Source organism: Bos taurus, chromosome 19 (genome assembly GCF_002263795.3).
Source record: "Bos taurus isolate L1 Dominette 01449 registration number 42190680 breed Hereford chromosome 19, ARS-UCD2.0, whole genome shotgun sequence".
Lineage (NCBI taxonomy): Eukaryota > Metazoa > Chordata > Mammalia > Artiodactyla > Bovidae > Bos > Bos taurus.
In genome coordinates this window covers 41,613,648-41,623,209 of record NC_037346.1, presented here as the reverse complement: position 1 = coordinate 41,623,209, position 9,562 = coordinate 41,613,648, and the positions used below count along the sequence as shown (strand labels likewise).

General features: G+C 47.4%; 1 protein-coding gene across 1 annotated transcript; it reads left to right on the top strand.

Annotated features, from left to right (window-relative positions):
- The first annotated feature begins 3,951 nt into the window (after positions 1-3,951).
- KRT31 (keratin 31) lies at positions 3,952-7,743 on the top strand. Its single transcript, NM_001076506.1, has 7 exons — positions 3,952-4,343; positions 4,541-4,623; positions 4,956-5,112; positions 5,890-6,051; positions 6,146-6,271; positions 6,443-6,663; positions 7,308-7,743. The coding sequence occupies exons 1-7, from the start codon at positions 3,996-3,998 to the stop codon at positions 7,459-7,461; spliced, it is 1,251 nt and encodes a 416-aa protein (NP_001069974.1). The 5' UTR covers positions 3,952-3,995; the 3' UTR covers positions 7,462-7,743.
- Positions 7,744-9,562: the final 1,819 nt, after the last annotated feature.

Sequence of the window (9,562 nt, the reverse complement as noted above, 5' to 3'; positions counted from 1 at the left end):
GTATCCCCTCTCCACCCACCCTGGCCCTCAACCCCCAATCCCGCAGTCCTGGGACTATGCCAGGCACTTGGTAGAAGTTCAAAAAGTGATTACTGTCTTTAACATCATATATACAGTCTTCTAAATCCATTAAATACAAATAAATTTCCAAATGTCCGTATACCTTTAAAATATCTCCTCTCCTCATCTTCTTGTCATTTCTCATATATTTGGGGAACCCATGTTAGTTTGAGTTTTTCATAAAATGATAATTTGCTACAGGAACTGTGATTATTCCATTTCAGTTTCATCCCATGCCCAGCATGGAGAAGCTGCTCTTTAAACGTGCTTTGAAAAAACTTAACTAAGTAAAATTGTGGGTTTGATAGTCCTGGACTGCTCAGTTTCTCTCTGAGTGAATAAACTCTGCAAGTACTTCAATTAGGAGATCAAGAGAGTACATGAAGTCTACTCCTAATCTGTGTGAGGCCATGGAGACCTTATAATCTTGGAATCCCATGAAATTGTTAGTTTCTCAGTCATATCCAACTCTTTGCAACCTCATGGACTGTAGCCCATCAGGCTGTCCACGGAATTCTCCAGGAAAAAATACTGAAGTGGGTAGCAATTCCCTTCTCCAGGGTATCTTCCTAGTCCAGGGATCAAACCCAGGTCTCCTGCATTGCAGGCAGATTCTTTACTGTCTGATCTACCAGGGAAGCCCCTGGAGTCCCATCTTTCCCACTAATTCAAGAAGTAAATTCACATAAGCCTATTGATATTTTGAAAGCATTGCAAGAAAGAAGCTAGATTTAAAAGGTATGGTAGCATTATTGTTTACTTACCAGCTCCTCAGTCCACTGTCTCTCTCCTGAATTCTTGTGCCATTTCACCTTCTGCAGGGAAAAAAGGAATCTCCAGGAGAAGCCAGCAGGTAACAGGTGTAACCTGTTCTTTGCTGCATCTTTGTGGTTGCTGATTGACTGTGCCTTGAAGATGTACAGGTGTGACTACCCCAGCTCCTTTCTTCCTTTCTCTTCTACACACTCCTATCATTCAGGAACAGGTAGCAGGGCCCCTTTTGACATTTTGCAGCCTGGATGTAGACAACAGTGAATTTCTTAGCCACAAACAAATCTCAGACTGGATCATGGAGTTGAGGCTCTGGTCTGGACACCTTGGAACAATGTCACTTCTGTCTGAGGCCTCAGAAACTATGGTCCCATGTCTGTAGATCTCTTCTGAGTCTCCATTTACATCTCTCAGGATACTCATCAGGGTGGACCACTCTTCTGTACCTTCATTTAGGTTGTCTTGGTTACTTCTCATCTTTCCATCCTCCAGGTTCCCTCACTTGAAGATGGGCTAGCTTCGTCTGATCAACATTACCCGTTGTGGTTCAGAGGATTCCTTCCAGGTTCCCTCCTTGCCTCTTCTTTGCATTCTTATCTTTCTTATTAAACACATCTCTCCCTGCTTCCCTCTTTTCCCATTTCTTGGCTCTTTCTGAATTGTATGCAAGATATGTCTGCTTTTTTTTGTCCCAATCCTTGAATCTTCTCATACTTAGAACCTAAGCATTCCCCTTTGTGTAAAGCCTCCATGATGCTACGCTGGCCAATCAGTAGATAAGACCAAAGATCATGAAGGATGCTGCTGGCATTTAGTCTGAGCTCCCCAGGTGGGGAAGAAGGCAGGATTGTGGTGCCTTGCTGGAAAGCCAGTGCTTTAAAGCAGGCTGACAAGAGTTGGGAAGCAGGCTTGTGCTGTTCCCTAGGAGCAAATGCCCATCAGTCTGATTCACAGGGCTTTCCATTTGTCCCAAGCCTGGATGAGTGAGACAGGAGCTCCTGGCCTTGAGTCTTTCCTCTGGGAAGTCTCAGTGATGCTTGCCTTAGGACCCACCTATTTCTCCCCTTTTAATTGCCTTGGAGGAAAACAAAGAGATTTTGATTTTATTATAAGTCTGGAGCTTTTGGTCAATGGCGTTATAGTAAGTGGCGATAATGGCCTTGGAGAGGGTAGATGAAGGACCTTTCATCTGAGACAAAGCGGAGTGCTGCGTGAATACCATCATGAAAGCTTGCTGGGGGGAAGGACTTCAATAAGCTGTCAATAAAACTGCCTCTGGAGGGCAGCCAAAACCACAGCAGAGGCTGGGGTGCTGCTCCCCAAGGGGCAGGTGGTACCTGGTGGTACAATATTTATATGTTCAGAACTTTGGTCACCCCTTCCTCAGACCTTCTAGTGCCTTCAGTGACTCCAAGATTGTCTTGCAAAATCCCCTTTAGCCGTGTTTCCTCATTTTCTCTCCTGGGCACTGAGGTCCTTGGATTCAATGACATGACCATGGAGCCCCCTCCCTTGGCATCTTTCAACCTTTGATTCTTAAACCAGGTAGCAGGTAACCCAGTAAGGCTGATGGTGGGAGCCTGGGACAGGGTACGATGCATCTTCCTGGTGTGACAATTATACTTGGAGAATTGGGCAAAATGTTAGAAATTCTAACTGGAAATTTAAAAACATTTTCTGTTAAACCCAACATGCAATTTTCATGCTTGAGGGGGCTCCTTTGGACTATCTCCTAGACTTACCACTCACTCTATTCTAACACGATGGCTAGATACCTCACTGGAAAAGTTTTGCAAGCCTAGCAGTATTCCTTTCTCACACCCGCTTCCAGAGACTTCCTTAATTTTAATGCATTTATATGGATTTCTCAGCTTGCATTTTCTCAACCTTCTTCCTAAATGATCTCTTCTTCCAGAATCTTCCTTGTTCTCATTCTCAAACTAATTATCAAAGCCTCTATCTTTAAAATTCCTCTACATTCCTTTTTCTTTTGCCGCACCTGGAAGCATATAGGATTTTAGTTCCCTGACCACGGATTGAACCCATGGCCCCTGCAATGGAAATGTGGTGTCTTAACCACTGGACCACCAGGGGAGTCCCTTCTCTACAGACCTTTTTAAATTTAATTTTTTTAATTAATTAAAACTTATTACTTAAAAAAATTTTTTTTAATTGAAGGAAAATTGTTTTATGATGTTATATCAGTTTCTGCTGTACAGCAAATTGAATCAGTTATGCACATACATATATCTGGGTTTCCCCAGTGGCTCAGCTGTAAAGAATCTGCCTGCAATGTGGGAGGCCTGGGTTTGATCCCTGGTTGGGAAGATCCCCTGAAGGAGGGCAAGGCTACCCACTCCAGTATTCTTGCCAGGTGAATCCCATGGACAGAGGAGCCTGGTAGGCTACAGTCCTTAGGGTCACAAAGAGGTGGACACTACTGAAGTGATTGAACATGCCTGCACACATACATACATCCACTCTTTTTTAGATTCTTTTCCTTTTACCGTCCTTCTGAGTGATAGACAGGTGGCATTACACAAATAGATGTCCATCCTTCTTGGCTGTGGCCCGAGTCGATTCTTATCCACCTCGCGTCTTCTAAGGCTTGGATTCTACATCATTGAAGGATTCTGTATCACTGAAGGATTCTGTCTCAAAGCAGATGGAAAGGGAACACACTTCTGACTTAATGCAACTTGTTCCTTGATTCAATCCTAGTCCCTCCCTGGAAATGCCAGGTGGGCCAGGAGGTGAATTTGATCATGGTTTTACCAGGTCACGTAACACAAAAGAATGTCATTGGGCGGACTAACTCCCAATTAACAAGGGCAGATCCTCGGGCTAGACCATGTGGCTTCTTTGAAGGTCTACCGCAGGACAATGATTTCATGGGTGCACAGCGTGAAGAGTAGTCCTGACTTAACAAGAAGCCAAGTAAAAAAATTTATGGCACAAGGGACTCTTCTGAGGAAGACCTATAACAGATTGAAGGGAAGGGCATTTGAAGAGCAGTGAAAAAATAAAAAGAAAAAAGACATTACATACTGTGTCCACACCCTCTGGGGATGGGGTATAAATGCTCGACAGAGGCAGAAGGCCCACAAGCTCCTTGGAGAACTTGGACTCTGTGTTCAGTCGGGCACCTCACTCCCTTCAGCACCATGTCTTACAACTTCTGCCTGCCCAACCTGAGCTTCCGCTCCAGCTGCTCCTCCAGGCCCTGCGTGCCCCCCAGCTGCTGTGGCACCACCCTGCCCGGGGCCTGCAACATCCCCGCCAACGTGGGCAGCTGCAACTGGTTCTGCGAGGGCTCCTTCAATGGCAACGAGAAGGAGACCATGCAGTTCCTGAACGACCGTCTGGCCAGCTACCTGGAGAAGGTGCGGCAGCTGGAGCGGGAGAACGCGGAGCTGGAGAGCCGCATCCTGGAGCGGAGCCAGCAGCAGGAGCCCCTCTTGTGCCCCAACTATCAGTCCTACTTCCGGACCATCGAGGAGCTCCAGCAGAAGGTGAGGGGCCTTGCTGTCCTCTCTAAGCAGGGGGAGTGTCTCAGGATTCTCAGTCTGGGGGAGAGAACTGTGTTTCTTGCATCTAGGCCATCTTGATTCCTCCTTTTACCTTCAAAATGGCTTTTTAAGCATTTTTAAAGAAGTTAATGATTTCATAGTTATTTTCAGTCCTGACCCAGAAACCTCTCATTCCCCAGATCCTGTGTGCCAAGTCAGAGAATGCCAGGCTGGTGGTGCAGATCGATAATGCCAAGCTGGCCGCAGATGACTTCAGGACCAAGTAAGTGGTTCAGATTTCACATGGGTGCCCGCTCCTTTTGTTCAGTAAAAGAAGAGGGTTTTCCATGGCTGACTGAACAGCAGTCAACCATCAATCATGAAGGATTCTGCAGAGGATTGGGGGGACCAAACAAAGGAGTCACAAAAGTAGATGAGGACTCAAGTCAATTTTGGGATTAATTTGGGTCTTGACTGAGCCTCTAGCACCCTGCCTTTGTCTCCTGGGTCTACTCACTGCCAAAGGGGGAAGGCAAGGTGATTGGGGTTATCCAAGATCATTCCTGTGAGTCTTCAGGGTCTGCCAGTTACTGCTCTGACCCTCTCCTTGTGCAGGTATGAGACGGAGCTGGGCTTGCGGCAGCTGGTGGAGTCAGACATCAACGGCCTGCGTAGGATCCTGGATGAGCTGACCCTGTGCAAGTCCGACCTGGAAGCCCAGGTGGAGTCCCTGAAGGAGGAGCTGATCTGCCTCAAGAGCAACCATGAGGAGGTGAGACCAGAGATGAGAAATGAAGAAATCTGACTCAGCCTCAGGCCTAGGGTGGCTTTAGTGACTTGGGGTGGTAGAATCAGGGATAAGAATCTTTCAGATTTCTTCGAAAACACCAAAACTTCATGATGAAAGAAAACATTGTGAGATGAAACCTATCCATGTTCCCAGATAAGGTGTATCTTTCACTCAAAATTGGGGCATCACTTTTGTTTCCCAGGGCACCTCCCTGGGCTTGTGATTGGCTGCTGATTTGTAGAAGTCCCAGCACTGCTCTGATCATGCCATTTGAAGCCATCTCTCTTCCCCAAAGCCAAAATATCAGTCTTGGTGAATCAACATCTCTATTCTTTCAAAGTCTTGATGAAAAATGATCCAGGGTTCCTTCTCTCTCCTGGGAGGGGTCATGACAATATCTTACTTGATGACAAGAATGGTTTGATATACAATCTGAAATTATACAGCCAATTCTTTTTATTTATGGGGTTATCTGCAGCCAGTCTACAACCTGGGAAATTTGGGCATTTATACATCCTTGAATAGCCCCCAGGCAAACCCCTGGAAAAATTTTTTTTAATCCAAGGATCATGACACAGTCATGGTGGGAAGGAGTTGAACACATGGAACACAGACCACTTTACCTTCTGCTGTCATAGCTGTTTCACTAGACGTTCCTTTTCCAAGGAAATAGATGAATAGGATGTCAACAAGCAGTGCCATTTCTTAGGTTCCACTCTTCATTGAGGATAGTCGCTCTTGCATTTTCTGCATCCACAGGAAGTCAACACCCTGCGGAGCCAGCTGGGAGACCGCCTCAACGTGGAGGTGGACGCCGCCCCCACTGTGGACCTCAACCGTGTGCTCAATGAGACCAGGGCTCAGTACGAGGCCTTGGTGGAGACCAACCGCAGGGACGTGGAGGAATGGTACATCAGGCAGGTGAGTACATGAGCACATGGTGTCTCAGGACCCTCAGCCCCTTGGGGCCCTTCAGGTGGGGTCTGATCCTGCCTTCCGCATTTTGGTGTTTCAGACTGAGGAGCTGAACAAGCAGGTGGTGTCCAGCTCAGAGCAGCTGCAGTCCTGCCAGACAGAGATCATTGAGCTGAGACGCACGGTCAACGCCCTGGAGGTGGAGCTTCAGGCCCAGCACAACCTGGTGGGTACTGATGAGACTCCTGGTGAGGAGGTGAGGTTGGGGAGTCAGGGGTACTGGGTTGCCCTCCAGACCACCCTCTCCTGAATTCTTGGAGCTGGTGACTTGTTTGGAAGCGATGGAGAAGTCCCTGAAGGAGCAGCTCTGTGACCTTCCTCCCCTTCCCTCTGACAGAGAGACTCCCTGGAGAACACCCTGACGGAGACGGAGGCCCGCTACAGCTGCCAGCTGGCCCAGGTGCAGGGCCTGATCGGCAACGTGGAGTCACAGCTGGCGGAGATCAGGAGTGACCTGGAGCGGCAGAACCAGGAGTACCAGGTGCTGCTGGACGTGCGGGCCCGGCTGGAGTGTGAGATCAACACGTACCGTGGGCTGCTGGACAGCGAGGACTGCAAGTGAGTACCGAGCAGGTGTTTGGTGAAGCCTTGTGCACATAGGCATACTTCTTAGTTGGACTCCAGGCAAAGACTGCATACCTTGGAGAGGAAATTATACCTTCACACCAGACATGCTCAAACAGAGCACAGAAAGCAATGTGGTTAACATTAAAAAATAAAGTGGCACGAATTGCTTGAGGGACAAACTAAAATTGTACAGCCAACTCTGCAGTCTACTGTGATGATATTGATATGTGATCAATGACATTTCTTACATGTTGTAATACCATACTGTGTAGAGGGTACATTTCCACATACTACCTCATCTGCCGCTAGAGTTACCACGAGGTCAACAGGATCAGTATTCTCATCATTCTGTGGGTGAAGGGATTGGGGCTTGAAGAAGTTTAGTGACTTATCCAAGGTCACCAGCTAGGAATGGACAGTGTTGGGAGCTGAGACCAGAGTTTCTGAGTCTCTGTCCAGCACTTTTGATAGCATATGACAGGGAGACCACTAGCATTGATAGTGAGCTTTGTATCAGGTGAGCCTGTGACCTTCTCTATTATAGGTCAGGTCAAGTCTCAGTGGGCAGTCCACTCTCGGGGTCTCTCTGGTTACATCACAAGCCTCCCTCAATTTATATCTTTCCCTTTCTCCAGGCTGCCCTGCAATCCCTGTGCCACGACGAATGCCTGCGGCAAGACCATCACACCCTGCATCTCCAGTCCCTGTACCCCCTGTGCTCCTGCTGCCCCCTGCACGCCCTGTGTCCCCCGCTCCCGCTGTGGGCCTTGCAACTCCTATGTGCGCTAGAGTCCAGTGGTTGCCCAAGGAGCAAGGAGACAGGGCCCAGGGTTCTGGAGCTGTGACTTGGCCCTGGTTCTTTCCAACAAACGGGTTAGAAAACACAATGTGCATGCCTGGAGCTGCCCCAGGAGGGGAATCCAGAAGCTCACCCAACCTCCTCAAGATGATCCCTGCCCACAGTTTCCTTCCCTGGGGACTGTTTCTTCTTGGCTTGTCCAGAGAGCCTGCCCACGTGTCAGCAACCCTCCCTTGTAACCTTCTAATAAACTCAATTTCCTTGGCAAAGTACATGCCTTTCTGATTGGTATTCATTTGTCTCACCACGCCTGTTGCTTGAGCATTCTATAAAAGGCCATTTGAAAGCAGAACCTTACATATAATGGCTTGAGTCTTGGATAGAAAAGCTGCTCCAGGCCTGGTAGGCAGGTGGCTGGTCCCGTGGGTGAGTGGGGGTGGGCAGGAAAGAGGGCAGGACAACTGAAGTGTGGCTCCATCTCCCCTCAGCCATTCTTGGGTTTACTCCTTCACCCCTGTTGACCAGGATATCTCCTAGAGTTGATTGTATCTGAAACTAAAATGAAGAGGCATGAGCTGGGGGCTGGAAAGAGGCTATGCAAACCTCATCTTTTCTAAGCTGGAAGTTTTATTTATTTATTCAGTTCAGTTCAGTTGCTCAGTCGTGTCCAACTCTTTGTGACCCCATGAATCGCAGCATGCCAGGCCTCTCTGTCCATCATCAACTCCTGGAGTTCACTCAAACTCACGTCCATCGAGTTGGTGATACCATCAAGCCATCTCATCCTCTGTCGTCCCCTTTTCCTCCTGCTCCCAATCCCTCCCAGCATCAGAGTCTTTTCCAATGAGTCAACTCTTCCCATGAGGTGGCCAAAGTACTGGAGTTTCAGCTTTAGCATCATTCCTTCCAAAGAGCACCCAGGGCTGATGTCCTTTAGAATGGACTGGTTGGATCTCCTTGCAGTCCAAGGGACTCTCAAGAGTCTTCTCCAACACCACAGTTCAAAAGCATCAATTCTTTGGCGCTCAGCCTTCTTCACAGTCCAACTCTCGCGTCCATACATGACTACTGGAAAAACCATAGCCTTGATTAGACGGACCTTTGTTGGCAAAGTAATGTCTCTGCTTTTGAATATGCTATCTAGGTTGGTCATAACTTTCCTTCCAAGGAGTAAGCATCTTTTAATTTCATGGCTGCAGTCACCATCTGCAGTGATTGGAGCCCCCCAAAATAAAGTCTGACACTGTTACCACTGTTTCCCCGTCTATTTCCCATGAAGTGATGGGACCAGATGCCATGATCTTCGTTTTCTGAATGTTGAGCTTGAAGCCAACTTCTTCACTCTCCTCTTTCACTTTCATCAAGAGGCTTTTTAGTTCCTCTTCACTTTCTGCCATAAGGGTGGTGTCTTCTGCATACATGAGGTTATTGATATTTCTCCTGGCAATCTTGATTCCAGCTTGTGCTTCTACCAGCCCAGTGTTTCTCATGATGTACTCTGCATATAAGTTAAATAAGCAGGGTGACAATATACAGCGTTGACGAACTCCTTTTCCTATTTGGAACCAGTCTGTTGTTCCATGTCCAGTTCTAACTGTTGCTTCTTGACCTGCATATAGGTTTCTCAAGAGGCAGGTCAGGTGGTCTGGTATTCCCATCTCTTTCAGAATTTTCCACAGTTTATTGTGATCCACACAGTCAAAGGCTTTGGCATAGTCAATAAAGCAGAAATAGATGTTTTTCTGGAACTCTCTTGCTTTTTCGATGATCCAGTGGATGTTGGCAATTTGATCTCTAGTTCCTCTGCCTTTTCTAAAACCAGCTTGAACATCTGGAAGTTCACAGTTCACATGTTGCTGAAGCCTGGCTTGGAGAATTTTGAGCATTACTTTACTAGCGTGTGAGATGAGTGCGGTAGTTAATTTTTGCTGAATAACAAGGTGAATCAGCTGCATGTACACATACAGCCCTTCCCTCTTGAGCCTCCCTCCCACCACACCCCTTATCCCACCCCTCAAGGTCATCACAGAGCACCGAGCTGAGCTTCCTGTGCTATGCAGCAGCTTCCCACTAGCTGTATTTTTTTTTTTT